The sequence below is a fragment of the Anomaloglossus baeobatrachus genome, chromosome 2, assembly GCF_048569485.1.
Source record: "Anomaloglossus baeobatrachus isolate aAnoBae1 chromosome 2, aAnoBae1.hap1, whole genome shotgun sequence".
In the NCBI taxonomy this organism is placed as follows: domain Eukaryota; kingdom Metazoa; phylum Chordata; class Amphibia; order Anura; family Aromobatidae; genus Anomaloglossus; species Anomaloglossus baeobatrachus.
In genome coordinates this window covers 25,284,289-25,308,112 of record NC_134354.1, presented here as the reverse complement: position 1 = coordinate 25,308,112, position 23,824 = coordinate 25,284,289, and the positions used below count along the sequence as shown (strand labels likewise).

Here is a 23,824-nt window from a genome sequence, read left to right as displayed (position 1 = left end):
ACCGGATGTGCGTCACTTTCGATTTGACCCTGACGGTATCGCAGGTGTGATGTCGCAATGTGCAAAGTACCCCTAAAGGGTACTTTACACACTGCGACATCGCTAGCGATCTCGTTAGCGATGTGAAATTCTAGATCGCACATGCGTAAAATGACCTATGTGCGATCTCGAAAGATCGCACTTGCGATCTAGAATTTCACATCGCTAACGAGATCGCTAGCGATGTCGCAGTGTGTAAAGTACCCTTTAGTCTCTGTCTTGTTTCTCCAACATAGACACCCCCAATAGTACATATAGTGCACAGGATTAAGTACACCCCGTTGGAAGAGGAACATGTGAATGTCCCAGGAATCTTATAGTCCTTCTATGTGTTAGGGATCTGTACCCGGTCTTTGGTCTCTACATGAGAGCAGGTTTTGCAGCTCTTTATATTCTGAAGGCATTGAGCTTCAGATCATGATGCTTTTTAAATAAGGAGGTTGCCTGTAGCACAGAAATGGAGGATCTTTGAATATTGTTTTTAACCCGTTACCCTTGTGTAGAATGTGGTGAAGCTTCTTGGCTGTTCTTCTCGGCACCTCAAGCTGTGGGTTGTAGGTCACCACTAGAGGTACTCAACTATTTCCTCTTTTTGTTTGTATTGAAGCAGTTGACTTCTAGGGGTCCTTGTGGCTCTAATGTTTTTATAATCAATGGAGGTGGGGTGGTAGCCTTGGCTTAAACATGTCTCTTTAAGATGGGTTAAGTGTTCATCCCTGTCTGTTGGGCTGGAACAGATACGATTATATCTGAGGGCCTGGCTGTAGACAATGGACTTTTTCATGTGTTTGGGGAGAAAGTTGTCCCATCTCAGGAATGTGGGACGGTCAATAGGTTTCCGATACACCGATGTCTGGATTGAACCATTTTGAATTTTTATGGTGTTATCCGGGAAGTTGATTTCTGTTTTTGAATGGTCTAATGTCAAATTTATGGTAGGATGAAATGCATTGAATTTTTCATGGAATTTTAGAAGCTCTTGTTCAGACTCGGTCCAGATTATTAAGATGTCATCGATAAAACGGAAATAGACCAATGGTTTCAGGGAGCAGGATGCTAAAAAGGGATGAAGGGACCTGAGAAGTCTCGAAAGCTTGCTTTGTAACATCTTTTTGTTTTATTTTAATTAGCCATTAAAAAGGTATCACAAAAAAAATGTATAATTTTGTTTCTCTCACTAAGAGCAATCAATCCTGTACGGTCAGACACGGCCATTACACAGTACACAGCAGGGACACATATATAAGATTATCTCAGCACAGGATTGGTTTTTTAAACACATCCAATTGTGGAAATTATTATTATTATTACAAGATCTATTCATTAAAATAAACTTTACTCTCGGGAACAAATGCTTTAAATATGGAAATAAACTTCATAGAAGAAGAGGACAGGAGCTCTAGCGCCACTGATTGGGGGGTAGCAATCATACTTAACAATATTGACTGCTATGATTGCTACATCCAAGAGGGAGCGCTTGAGTTCCTGTCCTTTTCTTCTTTGAGGAAGATCCTTTTAGTATTACCTGAGATGTGACAATTTCCAGATGAGGAGACATATTAGGATTAGTACGAAGCTGATCACAAATGCCAGGACAACGTGAATAATAGTCCAAGTGCTATCTGTAGAAAAAAGCATAAAATAATCTCAGAATGACTAAAATCACATATATAAAAGGTTTGGAGAGAAAAGGACAAAGGAGTTTTTAAAGTGCAAAAATAATTAGAAATGTATTAAGTTAAAATGACACATGATTTTGTGTTAAAAATTATAATAATAATAATAATAATAATTTATTCATTTATATAGCGCTATTAATTCCACAGCGCTTTACATACAATGGTCATACTGTTCCCATTGGGGCTCACAATCTAGAGTCCCTATCAGTAACAAATTTAAAAACCAAGACCAAACCAGGTGAGATATAGCCCCACCATTTCATAACATATACAACACACCACATAATAACAGGTCAGATGTAGGTAGGATATTCAAACCTATAACTATTGCATTCAAATATCTCTTTCACATAGTGTGATTTATGGCAATGCATAGTCAGAGTCCACCTGATGACAAATTTTGTACTCACAAAGTGATGATATGAGGTGAGGGTGGCAATGCCGTAATAGCGGTGTCACCGGCTGGTCTCAGGAAGCATGGACCTTACACAAGGCCAACGTACGTTTCGAATGGGACGTTTTCAGATCTTCATCAGTGGACGAGGTGATGTGGTGTTGTCCTGCCAAACTAGTGATGAGCGAGTGCTAGAGTGCTCGGTACTCGTAACTAGTGATGAGTGAGCACTACCATGCTCGGGTGCTCAGTACTCGTAACTAATGATGAGTGAGCACTACCATGCTCGGGTGCTCAGTACTCGTAACTAGTGATGAGTGGGCACTACCATGCTCAGGTGCTAAGTACTGGTAACTAGTGATGAGTGGGCACTACCATGCTCTGGTACTCAGTACTCGTAACTAGTGATGAGTGGGCACTACCATGCTCGGGTGCTCAGTACTTGTAACTAGTGATGAACGGGCACTACCATGCACGGGTGCACAGTACGCGTAACTAGTGATGAGTGGGCACTAACATGCTCTGGTACTCAGTACTCGTAACTAGTAATGAGTGGGCACTACCATGCTCGGGTGCTCAGTACTCGTAACTAGTGATGAGCGGGCACTACCATGCTCGGGTGCTCAGTACTCGTAACTAGTGATGAGCGGGCACTACCATGCTCGGGTGCTCAGTACTCGTAACTTGTGATGAGCGAGCATTACCATGCTCGGGTGCTCAGTACTCGTAACTAGTGATGAGCGGGCACTACCATGCTCAGGTGCTCAGTACTCGTAACTTGTGATGAGCGGACACTACCATGCTCGGGTGCTGGGTACCTATAACTAGTGATGAATGGGCACTACCATGCTCGGGTGATGGGTACCTATAACTAGTGATGAATGGGCACTACCATGCTCGGGTGATGGGTACACGTAACTAGTGATGAGTGGGCACTACCATGCTCGGGTGATGGGTATTTGTAACTAGTGATGAGTGGGCACTACCATGCTCGGGTGCTGGGTATTTGTAACTAGTGATGAGTGGGCGCTACCATGCTCAGGTGCTGGGTACCTATAGCTAGTGATGAGTGGACACTACCATACTCGGGTGCTCGGTATTTTTTACTAGTGATGAGTGGGCACTACCATGCTTGGGTGCTCAGTACTCATAACTAGTGATGAGCGGGCACTACCATGCTCAGGTGCTCGGAACTCATAACTAGTGATGAGTGGGCACTACCATGCTCTGGTACTCAGTACTCGTAACTAGTGATGAGTGGGCACTACCATGCTCGGGTGCTCAGTACTTGTAACTAGTGATGACCGGGCACTACCATGCACGGGTGCTCAGTACGCGTAACTAGTGATGAGCGAGCACTACTATGCTCGGGTGCTGGGTACCTATAACTAGTGATGAATGGGCACTACCATGCTCGGGTGAAGGGTACGCGTAACTAGTGATGAGTGGGCACTAACATGCTCTGGTACTCAGTACTCGTAACTAGTAATGAGTGGGCACTACCATGCTCGGGTGCTCAGTACTCGTAACTAGTGATGAGCGGGCACTACCATGCTCGGGTGCTCAGTACTCGTAACTAGTGATGAGCGGGCACTACCATGCTCGGGTGCTCAGTACTCGTAACTTGTGATGAGCGAGCATTACCATGCTCGGGTGCTCAGTACTCGTAACTAGTGATGAGCGGGCACTACCATGCTCAGGTGCTCAGTACTCGTAACTTGTGATGAGCGGACACTACCATGCTCGGGTGCTGGGTACCTATAACTAGTGATGAATGGGCACTACCATGCTCGGGTGATGGGTACCTATAACTAGTGATGAATGGGCACTACCATGCTCGGGTGATGGGTACACGTAACTAGTGATGAGTGGGCACTACCATGCTCGGGTGATGGGTATTTGTAACTAGTGATGAGTGGGCACTACCATGCTCGGGTGCTGGGTATTTGTAACTAGTGATGAGTGGGCGCTACCATGCTCAGGTGCTGGGTACCTATAGCTAGTGATGAGTGGACACTACCATACTCGGGTGCTCGGTATTTTTTACTAGTGATGAGTGGGCACTACCATGCTTGGGTGCTCAGTACTCATAACTAGTGATGAGCGGGCACTACCATGCTCAGGTGCTCGGAACTCATAACTAGTGATGAGTGGGCACTACCATGCTCTGGTACTCAGTACTCGTAACTAGTGATGAGTGGGCACTACCATGCTCGGGTGCTCAGTACTTGTAACTAGTGATGACCGGGCACTACCATGCACGGGTGCTCAGTACGCGTAACTAGTGATGAGCGAGCACTACTATGCTCGGGTGCTGGGTACCTATAACTAGTGATGAATGGGCACTACCATGCTCGGGTGAAGGGTACACGTAACTAGTGATGAGTGGGCACTACCATGCTTGGGTGATGGGTACACGTAACTAATGATGAGTGGGCACTACCATGCTCGGGTGCTGGGTATTTGTAACTAGTGATGAGTGGGCACTACCATACTCGGGTGCTCGGTATTTTTTACTAGTGATGAGTGGGCACTACCATGCTCAGGTGCTCGGTACTCGGAATTAGTGATGAGTGAGAACTACCATGCTCGGGTGCTGGGTACCTATAACTAGTGATGAGCGGGCACTACCATGCTCGGGTGCTCAGTACTGGTAACTAGTGGTGAGCAGGCACTACCATGCTCAGGTGCTCTGTACTGGTAACTAGTGATGAGCGGGCACTACCATGCTCGGGTGCTCAGTACTGGTAACTAGTGATGAGCAGGCACTACTATGCTCGGGTGCTCAGTACTGGTAACTAGTGATGAGCAGGCACTACCATGCTCAGGTGCTCAGTACTGGTAACTAGTGATGAGCGGGCACTACCATGCTCGGGTGCTCAGTACTGGTAACTAGTGATGAGCAGGCACTACCATGCTCGGGTGCTCAGTACTGGTAACTAGTGATGAGCAGGCACTACCATGCTCAGGTGCTCAGTACTGGTAACTAGTGATACGCGGGCACTACCATGCTCGGGTGCTCAGTACTGGTAACTAGTGATGAGCAGGCACTACCATGCTCAGGTGCTCGGTACTCGTAACTAGTGATGAGCAGGCACTACCATGCTCGGGTGCTCTGTACTGGTAACTAGTGATGAGCGGGCACTACCATGCTCGGGTGCTCAGTACTGGTAACTAGTGATGAGCAGGCACTACCATGCTCAGGTGCTCAGTACTGGTAACTAGTGATGAGCGGGCACTACCATGCTCAGGTGCTCAGTACTGGTAACTAGTGATGAGTGGGCACTACCATGCTCAGGTGCTCAGTACTGGTAACTAGTGATGAGTGGGCACTACCATGCTCAGGTGCTCAGTACTGGTAACTAGTGATGAGTGGGCACTACCATGCTCAGGTGCTCAGTACTGGTAACTAGTGATGAGCGGGCACTACCATGCTCAGGTGCTCAGTACTGGTAACTAGTGATGAGCGGGCACTACCATGCTCAGGTGCTCAGTACTGGTAACTAGTGATGAGCGGGCACTACCATGCTTGGGTGCTCAGTACTGGTAACTAGTGATGAGCGGGCACTACCATGCTCAGGTGCTCGGTACTCGTAACTAGTGATGAGCGGGCACTACCATGTTCGGTTGCTCAGTACTGGTAACTAGTGATGAGCGGGCACTACCATGCTCGGGTGCTCTGTACTGGTAACTAGTGATGAGTAAGCACTACCATGCTCGGGTGCTCAGTACTGGTAACTAGTGGTGAGCGGGCACTACCATGCTCGGGTGCTGGGTACACGTAACTAGTGATGAGCGGGCACTACCATGCTCGGGTGCTCAGTACTGGTAACTAGTGATGAGTGAGCACTACCATGCTCGGGTGCTGGGTACCTATAACTAGTGATGAGCGGGCACTACCATGCTCGGGTGCTGGGTACACGTAACTAGTGATGAGCGGGCACTACCATGCTCGGGTGCTGGGTACACGTAACTAGTGATGAGCGGGCACTACCATGCTCGGGTGCTCAGTACTGGTAACTAGTGATGAGTGAGCACTACCATGCTCGGGTGCTGGGTACCTATAACTAGTGATGAGCGGGCACTACCATGCTCGGGTGCTCAGTACTGGTAACTAGTGATGAGTGAGCACTACCATGCTCGGGTGCTGGGTACCTATAACTAGTGATGAGCGGGCACTACCATGCTCGGGTGCTGGGTACACGTAACTAGTGATGAGCGGGCACTACCATGCTCGGGTGCTGGGTACACGTAACTAGTGATGAGCGGGCACTACCATGCTCAGGTGTTCAGTACTCGTAACTAGTGATGAGCGGGCACTACCATGCTCGGGTGCTGGGTACACGTAACTAGTGATGAGCGGGCACTACCATGCTCGGGTGCTCAGTACTCGTAACTAGTGATGAGCGGGCACTACCATGCTTGGGTGCTGGGTACACGTAACTAGTGATGAGCGGGCACTACCATGCTCGGGTGCTGGGTACACGTAACTAGTGATGAGCGGACATCACCATGCTCGGGTGCTCAGTACTCGTAACTAGTGATGAGCGGGCACTACCATGCTCGGGTGCTCGGTACTCGTCATCCGAGTGCAGTGTGATGTTTTCCACTCATAGATTTGAATGTATAAACAGCATCGATTTGCGAAGCGAATCGACATGGGGAAAAAAAAAATTGTTGATCATCACTTTCCCAATAAATGACATAGTTTATCAGATAGCCCTTAACCGATGTATATGCTTGTTTGAACAAGCCAAAAAAAACAGAAGATTTTGCAATGAAATTTCTATTACTCAGATCTGCAACGGTAAAATTGTTTGAAAGTAAGAGATGATTTCTAGATACTTTCAACCACTGAACTCAGTAAGAATCTCAAATAAATTCTGTCCCGTACAGTTTTTTCACAAACACTAACTCCATAGGCTTTGTATTGCACCATACTTTGAAACCTTGACATGACCTGAAATCATAATGATAACTGCTACTTTTGAGGGATTGAACCTTAAAAATAAGAAGGAAATGATATACCCGGACCTCCCGTCAGGGATTCTACCTGTGCCCCACGGTCCAGGAATACCTGTCCCCTCACCTCCAGAGAAACTTGAGGATACAAATGATTCAAAAGATTCAGAACATGAAGAGTGGGATTCTGCGGGATTTAAGGGCACTTTACACGCAGCGATATCGGTATCGATATCGCTAGCGAGCGTACCCGCCCCCGTCGTTTGTGCATAACGGGCAAATTGCTGGCCGTGGCGCACAACATCACTTACACCCGTCACACATACTTACCTGCCTAGCGAGTCGTGACGTCGCTGTGGCCGGCGAACCGCCTCCTTTCCAAGGAGGCGGTTCGTTCAGCGTTACAGCAACGTCACTAAGCGGCCGCTCAATAGAAGTGGAGGGGCGGAGATGAGCGTGCCGAACATCCCGCCCACCTCCTTCCTTCCTCATTGCCGGCGGCCGCAGGTAAGGTGATGTTCCTCGCTCCTGCGGTGTCACATGTAGTGATGTGTGCTGCCGCAGGAACAACGAACAACCTGCGTCCTGCAACAGCAACGATAATCGGGATTAGAACAACGCGTCAACAATCAATGATTAGGTAAGTAATTTTGATCGTTAACGGTCGTTTGTGCGTTTCACACGCAACGACGTCGCTAACGAGGCCGGATGTGCGTCATGAATTCCGTGACCCCAACGACTTCTCATTAGTGATGTCGTTGCGTGTAAAGCGGCCTTTAGACTTTATTCTCAAGAAATCTAATTACAAGGATCAAGGGTGGTCAACATATGGTGATCTGAAAGTTTTCTTTTTGCTCCTTGGGCTGCAAGGAGGATACATGAAGTACCCATGCTTTTTGTGTGAATGGGACAGCCGGGATAGGACTCATCAATGAAGCCAAGAAAGTTGGCCAACAAGAACATCTGTGCAACCTGGACTCAAGAACATAGTTGCGGAAAGTTTAGTTGATCCCAGTAAAGTTCTCCGGCCACCACTTTACATTAAGCTTGGACTGATGAAGAAGTTTGTGAAAGTTCTACCGAAAGAAGGAGAGACTTAAGTACCTGTGTGCCAAGTGTTAGGGACTGTCCAAAGAAAAATTAAAGGAAGACATTTTTGTGGGTCCAGATATTCGGAATATCATGAAGAATAACGCGTTTGAAACAAAAATAAAAGCTGTTAAGAAAAGGGCTTGGGATTCTTTTAAAAAAAGTCTTGAAGAAATCGTGAAGAACATGCAGAAATGTTTCAAAACCTTGAGCTGTCTGATTAATTTAAAGTTACAGTACATTTCTTATATTCACATCAGGATGACTTTACTGAAAACCTCGGTGCTGTTAGAGCAAGGAGAAAGATTTCCTCAGAACATCAAGGAGATGGAATGACGATACCAAGGTAGATGGAATGTGAACATGATGGGGGACGAAGAAAGAAGGGGAAATGAAGGCTTACGACTTATCCCAACTTGATCTACAGATGCTGTGGCTGATGTCCACAATCACAATGCAAAGGAAGGTAGAAAAAATCCAGCATTCCGTTCCTCTAAGTTCTTTCTTTATTAAAGTTTTAAAATCTTGTATAAAAACACATATTCCAGGCTTCCAGCCCCGACTTTCGCATTTTGGACGTAGTCCTTACTCATAGGCCTATGTGGCGCCACTGAGTACGTCAGGGTGCCACAGGGTACTGCATCCTTACCCAGGGTGCAGGACCTACGCCCCCATGGTTCCAAGTTCCCAGAAATCGGTGTCACCTCCATCCGCACCACAAATACCAATCAACACCTCACATCATTACCTGTCAGACACACCAGTGGGTTGGTCTAGCTTGAAAAGGGCCACCCACCTAGGGGTCAGGCAGACTGGTGGGAGGGAAGTAAGAGAGTCAAGAGAGAGCCCTCAAAGTGTGAGGAGCTGGAGAGTGAGATCCCGGGAGCTAGACCGTGGTTGGGTCACAGACCGTAATCCGGGACCAGAGGAGTCGGGGACCGGTGGCAATGACATTGGATTAGAATGTGACAGACATAGTCAGGGAGGACTGTCGGCACCAGCAAGCCCAAAAGAACTGACCGGTACCAAGCACAATGGGGTACAGGACCCTAGGTTAGGAGCCAATTCAACGTCCTGGCAATTAACCTGCAGAGGAAGGGGACCTTCAGGGACCTTCCCAGACAGCTCAGAGACTGAGGGCATCAGCACACCGCGGAGGACAGGGTTTTCCAGAGAAATCAACCCATTAAAGTCCCAAGTGCCAGCCCTTGGGAGCACATCTTCACCTAAAAACTGAAGAAGCGTGACCTTATAGTTTCAGGCTATAGGGACCCACACGGACACGAAACTCTGCACGGAGGCAGGCTCCGGATTACTATGTGACACCGGTGGAACCGGGTACTTGGACGGGCTTCCCACAGCGGCAGCGGTACACAGAGAATTCGGTTTACTTGCAGCGTGTGTGTCTCCTTTATAATCCTCATCCAACACCACGACTACCGACAGTGAGTACCCTGGTTTTCCAAATAACCACCAACACCCCTGAGCCCGGGGCTATCCCTACCTGTGGAGGGACTAACATCAGGCTGCTTAACTCCATCTTCCCCGTTACTCCTTACAGCAGCAGCGGTACTCCCATTATGCAACCCACAGGTGGCGTCACTAACTTCTCCCCTGTAAATAGTCACTTTTACGTATCAAAGTGTCCGCTAACCCGGGTCCGGGCCCTTCGAGCCACCACGATCCCGGATCCGAGCAGCCCGACTAACACCGGGGCGGTACATATAAAAGCATAAATTAACACAGACAGTAAATACCCAGAAGCTAACGGAAGTCAAACATTCAATTAAAACACAATTAGTAAATGTTTTTTACTTGCTAACAAAAAGGAACCCCCCCCCCCATCCCACCCACTCAAAAGAAAGGCCTTGTGACCAGTCACTAATAACCATTTTTGGGCAAACATAATATCCAAAATATTTTCATCAAACACTTCCAAACGCATTTCTAGAATGTTATATGTGCATTTAATACTACACCTATATTTTTTTTGCTTTCTATGTAATATGCATTTGCACATGATGATAATCTAAGCTTATTTAGACCAACTATAAATCCATAAATTCACATAGATTAATTAACCAGCCCCATATGACTCCTATAATGGCAAAATCATGTATTATTCTACTTTACTATGTATATATTTTTAGTCACTAGTGTGTAGATGTATTAATTTTTCTATTATTTATTTAGTTAATTTTACTATGTTCTTTAAAAATTAGACTATATGATGGGGACGACTGGTGGAGGCTTCAGAGAGAAGATCCACAGTCTTTTATAAGAGAGGCTTTGAAGAGGAAAGTAAAAGGCGCAAAGAATGAATTTACAATAAAGTTGCAGAAATATATATATATATATATATATATATATATATATATATACATACACGCACTGTATATATACATACCGCTCAAATAAATAAAGGGAACAGTAAAATACAAAATCCTTGTTTAAGTGTTCCCTTAATTTTTTTGAGCAATATATACAGTACAGACCAAAAGTTTGGACACACCTTCTCATTCAAATAGTTTTCTTTATTTTCATGACTCTGAAAATTGTAGATTCACATTGAAGGCATCAAAACTATGAATTAACACATGTGGAATGAAATACTTAAAAAAGTGTGAAACAACTGAAAATATGTCTTAAATTCTAGGTTCTTCAAAGTAGCCATCTTTTGCTTTGATTACTGCTTTGCGCACTCTTGGCATTCTCTTGTTGAGCTTCAAGAAGTAGTCACCGAAAATGGTCTTCCAACAGTCTTGAAGGAGTCCCCAGAGATGCTTAGCACTTGTTGGCCCTTGTGCCTCCACTCTGCGGTCCAGCTCACCCCAAACCATCTCGATTGGGTTCAGGTCTGGTGACTGTGGAGGCCAGGTCATCTGGCGTAGCACCCCATCACTCTCCTTCTTAGTCAAATAGCCCTTACACAGCCTGGAGGTGTGTTTGGGGTCATTGTCCTGTTGAAAAATAAATGATGGTCCAACTAAACGCAAACCGGATGGAATAGCATGCCGCTACAAGATGCTGTGGTAGCCATGCTGGTTCAGTATGCCTTCAATTTTGAATAAATCCCCAACAGTGTCACCAGCAAAGCCCCCCCACACCATCACACCTCCTCCTCCATGCTTCACGGTGGGAACCAGCCATGTAGAGTCCATCCGTTCACCTTTTCTACAAAGACACGGTGGTTGGATCCAAAGATCTCAAATTTGGACTCATCAGACCAAAGCACAGATTTCCACTGGTCTAATGTCCATTCCTTGTACTCTTTAGCCCAAACAAGTCTCTTCTGCTGTTGCCTATCCTTAGCAGTGGTTTCCTAGCAGCTATTTTACCATGAAGGCTGCTGCACAAAGTCTCCTCTCAACAGTTGTTCTAGAGATGAGAAGGTGTGTCCAAACTTTTGGTCTGTACTGTATATATATATATATACAGTATAAATATATATATATATATATATATACATATATATAATGTATATAGTGCAATTAAGATTTTTCTTGTTCATCTCGCTTGTACGTAATTTCACTCTCGCTTTCTGCAAAATTCATAAGTAATGGTTAAAAATACAAGTGACTTTGTACACTTTGTAACATCAGGGCATAAGAAAACATCAGTCGGAAATTGTATTTCAAAAATGTTCATAAACCCAAATTTTGCATATATGTGTTTTTAACTTTTATTTCATGTTATGGGTTAAACATATGTTCAGTCTTGTGAAAATTTTGGAAAATTTTTTGGGTTCAGTAAAAATTAAAATATTAACTTCTCATTGGTGTACTCACTGTATATATTAGTTTCTTAAAATGAAGTAAAAAAAAACCCAAAACCTACCACCGCTCAGTGTGATGTCTCCTCTCCATTGATTTACGAACGTTGGATGAGACACAACACAAGTCACTGACGTCCCATTAATTCCACTTCTCCTGAATGTGCTGATCACTGACCACGTCCGGTCCGGATCTTCTTGTTTTGTAGTGATTATATCATCTGATTGTGGGATCCAGGAGATTTCAGGAGGTGGCCTCCCACCGATGACTCCACACTCCGGAGAGCCGTCGTTGCCTAATTTCAGGAATGTAGATGGCTGAACTGAGGAAAAAAAATAGTGATTGGTTATTAGCAGAAAGATTTGTGCAAATTAGTTGAAGGGGTTATAATTTAGCCATGTTTATGTCATGATCAAGGTGAGTATCGGCCGCTGTAGTTTGATTACTTCACTCAGCTCCGGCATGGTCATGTTAAGGGTTAACCCCTCCCAGCCTCAATCTAGCTTCTGGAATTCTATATCCTGGTCCTGCACCACTGGTTCAGTGCCAGTGATAGTTTATGCTCTGCAGCATGTGTTACTGGCTCTGGTGAGTTAACTAATCTGTACTGCCTCCCAGCTACCTTGTTCTGACCCATTTTCTCCTCCATTTGTCCATCTGTCCCAGTCCCTGATTACCCGCTCCTATCTACTGTGTACCCTTTCCTGTCTCTCTTATCCCAGTCCCCACCTCCTTTGTTTGTACTTGGACTTCCCGGCATCTGACCTGTATCCTCGTTCCTAAATTCGGCTCCGTCTCTCCCCTAAGTTGCATACGTGACTTCCCGGCTTCCGACCCTCGACTATCACCTGACCATGATTTGATTATCCCAGTGCTATTGATGAGACCTCCAGCTGCTGACTTGGTTTACTGACTATGCTGCTGCCCTCTGGTGTTTTGCCTGCTAACTGCACTCTGAAGCTACACTGCTTGTAGCTTCAGCATCTCCCTTAGGGTGGAAACACATCTATGCGAGTAAAATCGGTCCGACTGGGCTGAAAAAAACTCGGCTGATTTTAGTTCACGTTAGGTGCGAGTGCAACGCAAGTGCGATGCTATTTATGAATAAATTAATGATTTTACTAGCGTGTGTAATGCGTGTGTAATGCGTGTGTAATGCGTATTTTTTACTATGTCATCTGCCATTCAGCGCTGCTACATGGCCGCTGACAGCAGACACAGACAGCCATGTAGCAGAGCTGAATGGCAGATGACAGCAGACACAGACAGAGCCGCACAATCAGAATGAACTCGGGTGAACTTAACCCGACTTCATTGTCATGCTGCGGCTCTGTCTGTGCCGCGTCCTGATTAGCGGTCACCAGTGAAGGGCTCACCGGTGACCACTAATCCCCCGAGTGACTGAAGTTAGCAGCCCTCTCTCATATACTCACCAATCCCCGGTGCCGCGCTGCACGGCGTTCACACTGCTCCGGCGGCTTTTACTATTTTGAAAAAGCCGGCCGCTCATTAAACAATCTCGTATTCCCTGCTTTCCCCGCCCACAGGCGCCTATGATTGGTTGCAGTGAGACACGCCCCCACGCTGAGTGACAGGTGTCTCACTGCACCCAATCACAGCAGCCGGTGGGCGTGTCTATACTGTGCAGTGAAATAAATAAATAAATAATTAAAAAAAATGGCGTGCGGTCCCCCCCAATTTTAATACCAGCCAGATAAAGCCATACGGCTGAAGGCTGGTATTCTCAGGATGGGAAGCTCCACGTTATGGGGAGCCCCCCAGCCTAACAATATCAGCCAGCAGCCGCCCAGAATTGCCGCATACATTATATGCGACAGTTCTGGGACTGTACCCGGCTCTTCCCGATTTGCCCTGGTGCGTTGGCAAATTGGGGTAATAAGGAGTTAATGGCAGCCCATAGCTGCCAATAAGTCCTAGATTAATCATGTCAGGCGTCTATGAGACACCCTCCATGATTAATCTGTAAGTTACAGTAAATAAACACACACAACTGAAAAAATCCTTTATTAGAAATAAAAAACACAAACACATTCCCTCATTACCAATTTAATAAGCCCTAAAAAGCCCTCCATATCCAGCGTAATCCAGGATGGTCCAGCGTCGCTTCCAGCATGGAGGTGACAGGAGCTGCAGAAGACACCGCCGCTCCGGTCACCTCCAAGCAGCAACTGAGGTGAGTAGCGCGATCAGCTGAGCTGTCACTCAGGTTAATCGCGGCCACCGCTGGATCCTCCAACAGTGACAGCGGGTAACCTCAGTGACAGCTCAGCTGATCGCGCTACTCACCTCAGTTACTGTGTGGAGGTGACCGGAGCGGCGGTGTCTGCTGCAGCTCCTGTCACCTTCATGCTGGAAGCGACGCTGGAGGTCCGTGGATTACGCCGGATATGGAGGGCTTTTTGGGGCTTATTAAATTGGTAATGAGGGAATTTGTTTGTGTTTTTTAATTCTAATAAAGGATTTTTTGGGTGTGTGTGTTTATTTACTGTAACTTACAGATTAATCATGGAGGGTGTCTCATAGACGCCTGACATGATTAATCTAGGACTTATTGGCAGCTATGGGCTGCCATTAACTCCTTATTACCCCGATTTGCCAACGCACCAGGGCAAATCGGGAAGAGCCGGGTACAGTCCCAGAACTGTCGCATATAATGTATGCGGCAATTCTGGGCGGCTGCTGGCTGATATTGTTAGGCTGGGGGGCTCCCCATAACGTGGAGCTCCCCATCCTGAGAATACCAGCCTTCAACCGTATGGCTTTATCTGGCTGGTATTAAAATTGGGGGGGACCGCACGCCATTTTTTTTTAATTATTTATTTCACTGCACAGTATAGACACGCCCACCGGCTGCTGTGATTGGGTGCAGTGAGACACCTGTCACTCAGCGTGGGGGCGTGTCTCACTGCAACCAATCATAGGCGCCTGTGGGCAGGGAAAGCAGGGAATACGAGATTGTTTAATGAGCGGCCGGCTTTTTCAAAATAGTAAAAGCTGCCGCAGCAGTGTGAATGCCGTGCAGCGCCGCGCCGGGGACCGGGGATCGGTGAGTATGAGAGAGGAGGGGAAAATGACCGACAGACTGTGAGAGAGGGACAGAGATAGTGACGGACCGACAGAGAGAGAATAGAGACCGAGAGGGAGAGACCGACTGACAGAGAATAGTGTTTGACAGACATTGTGAGACATCGCTCGTTTCCAGTGTTTTAGGAAACCTGCGAGAAATGTATTTAGAAAATCGGATGTCACTAGGATGGTGTGAGTGCCCTCCCGTGACATCCGATTTTTTACACGCTCCCATAGACTTGCATTGGAGAAACTCGCAGTAGAAACTCGCAAAAAAGCAGCATGCTGCGATTTTTTTCTCAGTCCGATTCGGACTGAGAAAAAAATCGCAGATGAGCGCTGAATCATTCACTAACATGTGTCCGATTCCAATGCGAGATTTTCTCACATTGCTCTACTGCGAGAAACTCGCAAGTGAGAAGCAGCCCTTAGGCTACTTTCACACATCAGTTTTCTGCATTCAGGCACAATCCTTTTTTTTCCTGATCCAACGGATCCGGCAAAAAATGTAAAAACTCTGTATCCACCGGATCCATTTTTTAACGGATCCGTTATGCCGGATGCGTAAAAAAACGGATCCGTTTTGCATCCGTTTTTACATCTGTTTTGTCCGTTTTTTTTTGCTGGATCCGTTTTTTTCAAAACATTGGAGCATGCGCAGTTTACAAAACCGGATCCGGCAGCCGCATCCGTTTTTTGCCGCATTGCGCCGGATCCAGCGTCCATAGGCTTCCATTGTAAAACCCGCGGTATCGCGACGCATCCGGCGCGATGCGGTTTTTTTGCCGGACAAAAAAACGTTGCAAGATACGTTGTCTCAGGCCACTGCTTTAATTAATTTTGCCGCATCCGGAAAAAAACGGATGCAACACAAAGCCATCAGGCATAATCCGGTAACAATGCAAATCTATGGGGATAAAACGGATGTGGCACCGGATCCGTTTTACCCGTTTTTTTCTGGATTGTGCCTGATGGAAAAAACCTGATGTGTGAAAGTAGCCTTAGTACAATGTGACATTTTATAAAGATTTCCATGAATAATAAAACTATCCATTGGATGTGCTATAAAATATGGGTTTGACTGCTGGAACCACTGTCGATTCTAAGGGTACTTTCACACTTGCGTTGTTTTTTTTTTTGGCGCAATCCGCTGTCTTGGGAAACAGCGGAATCCGTTAACGGATTCCGTTGTTTCCCATAGACTTGCATTGATGACGGATTGTGCCAAAAGTACCTGCGTTGCTTCCGTTGGCCGATGCTCCGTTGCTTCCGCCAAGCGGAAGCAACGCAGAATGTAACGTTAAATGCTGGCGTCAAAATGACGCCAACCAACGGATTCCGTTGGTTCCGTTAAAATTTATAATGGTTCCCTATGGTATCGGATTCCGTTGCTAAGTGCTTAACAACTGAATCCGCTGCTGGATTCCGCTAATTTATTCTGCGCATGCCCAGAATGAAAAAAAATAAAAAAATAAATAAAACAGAGCCGACGGATTCCGTTAGACGGACGCCTAACGGACGCCAAACGGATGCAACGGTCCGTTATTTCACAGGAATCAGCTAACGGATTCCTGTGAAATAACAGACCCGTTGCATCCGTTGACACCACAAAAATAACAGATACGTCAAAACGACGCAGCAACGGATCCAGCGGATTCAACACAACGCAAGTGTGAAAGTACCCTTAGAGTGGTCTCTGCTCTTGGAGGTAACTGCTCTACAGCTCTTCCCTCCCGCCCATGAGCAGCGGCTGTAGCAGTTGGATGGTTTAGTTGTCACACAGGATCAGGGGGAGGGATTGTGGAGTATTTATTGCAGAGAGTCTGGAGCATTTTTTGATAGAGGATGTTCAGATATCATGCGCAGAGGATATAAACTTTACACTCTCATTAATTTTGCCATTAATGCCATAGTTTAACACCTCTACATGTCTAATATAAAAAGCTATCAGCAGTTTTGCAGAAACAAAATTGTTAATAGCATCTCCGAAGCAAATTCAAAGAAAAGTGAGGATGGCCACGAGTATGTACTAATGCGGGCTTCACACGAGACAATCTATCGTGCGATAGATCGTCGGGGTCACGGTTTTTGTGACACACATCCGGCATCGCTTGCGATGTCGGCCTGTGTGACACCTCCGAGCGACGCAGTATCGCTCACAAATCGTGAGTCGTGTACTCGTCGCTCGGTTTCAAAATATTGTTTATTTAAAATGGCGCCGGTTGCTCATCGTACCAGGGGCAGCACACATCACTCTGTGTGACACCCCGGGAACGATGAACTCACCTTACCTGCATCCCGCGGCTCCTTCTGGCAATGTTGAGGGAAGGAGGTGGGCGGGATGTTTATGTCCCGCTCATCTCCACCCCTCCGCTTCTACTGGCTGGCGGCTGTGTGACGTCGCTGTGACGCCGAACGTCCCTCCCCCTTCAGGAAGAGGATGTTCGCCGCCCACAGCGAGGTCGCACAGCAGGTAAGTACTGTATGACGGTGCATTAACGACTTTGTGCGACACGGGCAGCGATTTGCAGATCGTACCGTGTAAAGCCCGCATTAGGCTGTGATGTCCTTAAGAACATTAATGCACAAAGCGGACAGGCCACTGACAACTGATCTCTTCTGCTGATGTCAATATTGCACCAAATAAACATACACTATATGGAATAAAGTATTGTGCCACTGACACGTTCCACCTCCAGGAGCTTTTTTTGACCTTCTATTCTACAAGCGTTGACATTAACTTGAAATTTAACTCATTACAGCTATAACACTTTCTGTTGTGAATGTTAGTTATGTTTTGGCTGCTGGGAGGCTCCCTCTGGTGGCCAGGAATGGTTTGGACATAGACCAGGTGTGTTGTGCAGTGGGTTTTTCCTTTGCTAACTCTCTGCTTATTTAAATCCTGGTCTGATTGCAGGCTGTTGCCGGATGTCAGTTGTTCTTTGTATCTCCAGCCTGCTTAATCCTGCTCTACTCCACAACTTCCCCAGATAGGTGCTTGCTCTTTATTTATTGTCTGGTTCTTTTGTTTATCTAGGTTTGTCAATTGCTGTGGTTATTTTCAGTTTATTTGCTTGCAGAGATTTTCCCCCTCAGTGGATTGTTGGGGAACTCTCTGCAGTTCTGTGTGGAGTATAGCTCCTTTGGTTCCATGTGTTTGTGGCTTGTTGACTTTGTTATGATTCTTGTTTTCTGTTCATTGGTATGACAAGGGCACCTGGTATAGGACGGAGTCCAGATTGTGCGATCTGAGGGCCTTTTTGTACTATCAGGAAGTTGGTATTTTGCTGGGTTTTTCTCTGGCTACCATCAGTCCCTTTCCTGTCCTTTCCTATGTTAGTCAGTGGGGGCCTCACCTTTTGCTAATCCTGTCATCTACCTGTGTATTGTGTTTTTCCTATATCACCGCAGTCTTTGAATGTGGGGGGCTTGCTATTCTTGTCTATTTTCTGAGGCAGAGAGTTATTCATCTTTCCTACCTTTAGGATAGTTAGTTCTCCGGCTGGCTTCGCGGTGCACAGGATGTTAGTTCACCCCTCGGCTACTTCTAGTTGTGATGGTTAGTAAGGGGATGGCGGCCAAATTAGTTGCCAATGCTCTTGTCACCTTTTGCCAATGATTTGTGGTGGTCTTCCATGGTTCCGGATCATAACAACTTTCCAAATTCCTGAAAAGACTTTCTACAAGATTTTGGAGGAGTCTGTGGGAATTTTTGCCATTTAAAAAGAGGAGCATTTGCAAAGTGAAACCCTGATGATTTGGAGAGGCTGGGCTCACAATCTCTGGTCTAGTAGTTGGATGGGCTTGAGGGACCCTGATGTTGGGAAGAGGCTAGACTCACAATTTCTGGTCTAGTCATTGGATGGGCTTGAGAGACCCTGATGTTAGAGAAAGGTCGGGCTCACAATCTCTGGTCTAGTAGTTGGATGGGCTTGAGAGACGCTGATGTTGGGGGGAGGCTGGGCTCACAATATCTGATCTGGTAGTTGGATGGGCTTGAGAGACCCTGATGTTAGGGAGAGGCCGGCTCAGAATCTATGGTCTGGTAGTTGGATGGGTTTGAGAGAACTCTGATGTTGGGGAGAGGCCCGGCTCACAATCTCTGGTCTAGTAGTTGGATTGGGGTTGAGACCCTGATGTTAAGGAGAGGCTGGGCTCACAATTTCTGGTCCAGTAGTTGGATGGGCATGAGACCCTGATATTTGGGAGAGTTCAGGCTCACAATCTCTGGTCTAGTAGTTGGATGGGCTTGAGAGACCCTGATGTTGGGGAGAGGCCTGGCTCACAATCTCTGGTCTAGTAGTTGGATGGGCATGATACCCTGATGTTTGGGAGAGTTCAGGCTCACAATCTCTGGTCTGCTAGTTGGATGGGCTTCAGAGACCCTGATGTTGGGGAGAGGCAGAGCTCACAATTTCTTGTCTAGTAGTTGGATGGGCTTGAGAGACCCTGGTGTTGGAAAGAGGCCGGGCTCACAATCTCTGGTCTAGTAGTTGGGTGGCTTTGAGTTCCGAGCTCTTTGTGGCTGATCATTTTCTTCCACCAAACTCTCTCTCCATGTCTATATGGACCTTATGAACTTGGGCATAGTCATTAGGAACACAAAAGGGCCTTCCTCAAACTGTTTTCACAAAGCTGCAAGCAACAATTGTGCACTCTGTATTGTGGTGAAGCATTACGATTTCCCATCACTTGGACTAAAGACTGATAAATGCCCAGAGAATTATCCTCCTCCATCAAACTGTACAGCGGGCACAATGCAGTTGGGGGGGGGTAACGTTCTCCATTCACCAAACCCAGACTCCTCCATCAGAGTTAGATAGATCAGTGTTTTTTAATCACTACACAGTGGTGGCAGCTGTACATCGCTCCATCAGATGCTCGTCATTGTGCTTGGTGATGTACGGCTCCATGCCGCTGCTCAGTCATTAAATCTCATGCCATGACGTGAGAACAGATTTGGTGGTTTGAAGCTTTGAGAGAAGCGGAAGAGAAAATGGTCAGAATGTGACCATAAACATGACCACTGCTGAAAGTATCAATCAGAAAGGAACTGACTACTAAACCTCATGTATCTCAATGTAAAAAAAGAATATGTAGAGTGCTATGCAAACGTTTTAGAAAGGTGTGGAAAAAATGCTGCAAAGTAACAATGTTTTTAACATTAGTAGTGTTACTAGGTTATTTTTATCAAGTAACAAAATGGAAATCTAAATCACATTAGTATTTAGTTACAGCCCTTTGTCTCCAAACAGCATCAATTCTAGGTAAACTTGCAGAGTCATGAAATTTGTAGGATTAATATCAGGTGTATGAGAAACAAATTACCGTAGTTTTTATTTTATAAGACGTACCCCAAATTTAGAGATAAAACGTAAAAAAAAGGAGGTCCATTTTATACTTTGGAGGTGTCTTGCCGGAGGGGGTGTGGCTGCAGTGGTGGAGCGGGGTCACAGGAGGCAGGGTGGTGCTGGAGTAGGTCGAAGCTGCAGGCGCTGCAGTGGGGGCTGTGCTGGCTGTGGGCACCTTGCTGGCTGTGTGGCACAGGACAGTGCGACAGATGGTCTGTCAGTGGTACGGGCTTCAAAAAATGGCGCCTGGTGTTGGAGCATGCCCAGATTGAGCTCTTGGCTCAATGACAAATTTGGGAGGAAAATGAGGGGTGCGTCTTACAATCCAAATATAGCTTACTGAGGGGTGGTGGAGCGGGGTAGCAGGAGGAAGGGGCAATGCTGCAGGCACTCTGTGCTGCAGCGGTTGTGCTGGAGCTGCAGCGGCTGTGCTGGGGCCGTGGCGGCTGTGATGGGGCTGCAGCAGCTGTGCTGGGGCTATGCTGGGGCTGTGGCAGCTGTGCTGGGGCTATGCTGGAACTGTGGCAGCTGTGCTGGGGACGTGGCGGCTGTGGTGGGGCTGCAGCAGTTGTGCTGGGGCTATGCTGGGGCTGCGGCAGCTGTGCTGGGGCTGCGGCGACTGTGCTGGGGCTGTGGCGGCTGTGCTGGGGCTGTGGCGGCTGCGCTGGGGCTGTGGTGGCTGTGCTGGGGCTGTGGTGGCTGTGCTGGGGCTGTGGCGGCTGCGCTGGGGCGGTGGTGGCTGTGCTGGGGCTGTGGTGGCTGTGCTTGGGCTGCAGTTAGTGATGGGCGAACCCCCGATGTTCGTGTTCAGGAGACTCGCCCGAATGTTTTGTAAAGTTCGAGTTCGGGTTCTGAGATAACACAAACTTGCGTCCGAACACCGAACTTGGACTTTACAGTTATGGGATGGGGAGGGAGGCTGTAAAATAAAGAATATAGTTAATAATAAACATTGTCATTATACTTACAGGTTTCGCGACGCATCCTGCAGACTCTGTCTCCCGCCGCTTATGTTTCTGGGTCTGATCATTGCTGTGCTCCCGGGGTAACCACCACTGACTAAAAGGACCTTCCATGACGCTATAGCCCTGTAATATGTGGGAATGTTGTATTACCTCGTTGGTTACAGACTGGTCACATGGCTGTGACGTCATGGAAGGTCCTGTAGTCAGTGCTGGTTACCCGGGGGCACAGCTCTCAGCTGAGTCTGTGTGATCAGACATGTGTTTGTCTCCTCCACAGACGTAGCAGAGCTGAAGATGCTCGCCCGCCTTTGGACTACGTCGGAGGGGTTTATTTTGGATAATAAAGATGGAGACTCACAACAGGATAAACAGGTGAAATGCTCAGGCCAAAAAACTATTGCACTAACAGGGTGCAACCAGACCCCCAATAGATGAAGACATCACAGGTACAAGAGGAGCAAACCACTCACACAACTCCCAAACATGGAGTGGGTGATCGCTAGATAATAAAATTGCACACTAGTAGCTTGCATAGGGCTCCGTTCACACTTATAGGGTAGCATAGTATCCTAGTCAGCAGCCTATTACACGCCCATACTATTCGATCAGGCGGGCTGCCCGGCACTTATGTGCACCATATAGAGACGGGGACTCCATTATGCAAGTATCAAACATAAAGGGGCCTGGCTGCACCCTGCATAAAGATGGACTTCTAAATGTCATCTGTTTTATTTCTAATAAAATATTTTTTTCTCTGTGTTGTTGTTTTATTTTACTTTAAAATAACAGACAATCACAGACGCTGTCACAGAGTGAGCGTGATTGGCTGTTGGAGTAACCTGAAATCAGCCCATACATTCTAGCATCTCCACACATGTAGTAGGGTAAAAATAAATAAATAATTTAAAAAAAATGGCTTAGCACTCCATGGTATTTTTGATTCTCAGTGCAGATAAAGCGGACGGCTATGGGCTGTCACCCCCATCTGCCTGGCTTTACCTTGTCTGGTAATCAAAATGCAAGGAAACCCATTCATTTTTTTTTAAGTATTTAAAAAATAATTAAAAAATAAATGCGTGGGCTCCCGCTGTATTTTAATCTCCAGTCAGGTAAAACCAAGCAGCTGGAGGCTGGGATTCTCTACATCCCACAGCCGCCCCTGGAAATGGCACATTGTTTCTTAGTGCCATTTCCAGGTGCTTTACCTGGCTCGTCCAGCGGCCCTAATGGCGATAGCACGCTGGGTAATAAAGGGGTTAATACCAGCTTTGTATGCTCAGATGGTACTAAGCTCAAAATTCATGGTGTCATGCCAAATTAGACATTGTCACCATGAATTTCTAGTAAATAGTAAAAAAAACACAACACATAGAATTTTTTTATTAGAAAAACAAAAAAAAATTTAGATACTCCATCTTTATTATAAAAAAAATCCTTAGTCCGACGTAGTCCACAGGTAGAGCAATGTCAGCTCTGCTTCATCACTCTGTACAGACAAGCGTCTCTACAGAGCTAGAAGCAGAGAGAGCCATGTCAGCTCTGCTTCATCGCTCTGTAAAGAGCGAGAAGCAGGCTGACAGTGAGGGTATGATTCCACTTGTGTCTCACATTGCATCACCCTGCAAGGAAATACATGCAGCCGACCCTCTGTTGTCGGGAGATTGTGCACCGTGCTGCCGATGTGAGACTCGCACAGTGACAGTCAGAGTTCAATCGAGTCTATGGCAGCCATGCACTCGGGTGAACTCTGACGCAACAGCGAACATGGCCGACAACAGCCGAAGACTGCCGAGTGACGATGAGCAGTGCAGTGAATACCCCCGGAAGTTAACAGGACCTTCCATGACATCGTAGCCATGTGACCAGTCTGTAAGCCAATATCTGTACAACATTCACACCAGAGTAGTCCAATGGCTTTGATGTCATGGTAGGTCCTGAAGTCAGTGCTGCTTATCCGCGGGAACACCAATGATCGGACACGGAAGCAGAAGCGGCCGGGAAATAGCGGGTCTGCAGGATGCGTCGCAGGAATGGTAAGTATAATCATATTGTTTTTTAATAATGTGCTTTTTTGTTTTCCAGCCCCTGGACCCAAACTGGACCTGAACTGTAACACAAATTTCCCAGAAAGCTCGTGTTTAAGATCGTGTGCACGAACACTGTGTGTTCAGTACAAACCCTGAACTTTACAGTTCGGGTTCACCCATCACTAGCTGCGGTGGCTGTGCCTGGGCTGTGGCGGCTGTGTTGGGGCTGTACTGGGGCTGTGGTGGCTGTGCTGAGGCTGGGGCTGTGGTGGCTATGCTGGAGCTGCAGGAGCTGTGTTGCGGCGGCTGTGCTGGGGAGGCTATACAGCGGCGGCTGTGCTGCGGGTGGTGAAGGCTTCGAATAATGGTGCCCGGAGTCGCATGTGCAGATATAGCTCTCGGCTCAAGGTCTCATCTGCACATGCGCCGACCCCGGCCCACTGATCTCCCAGCAGCAC

General features: G+C 46.8%; 1 protein-coding gene across 1 annotated transcript in view; it reads right to left on the bottom strand.

Annotated features, from left to right (window-relative positions):
* The window catches only part of LOC142281464 (cell surface glycoprotein CD200 receptor 1-A-like), a 69,779-nt gene that overhangs the window by 13,924 nt on the left and 32,031 nt on the right, over nucleotides 1–23,824 (bottom strand). The window contains exons 3-4 of the mRNA XM_075332858.1: nucleotides 12,001–12,258; nucleotides 1,565–1,661 (exon numbers count right to left, since the gene is read on the bottom strand). Coding sequence (XP_075188973.1) covers nucleotides 1,565–1,661; nucleotides 12,001–12,258 — 355 coding nt within the window. The remainder of the gene's footprint in view (nucleotides 1–1,564; nucleotides 1,662–12,000; nucleotides 12,259–23,824) is intronic.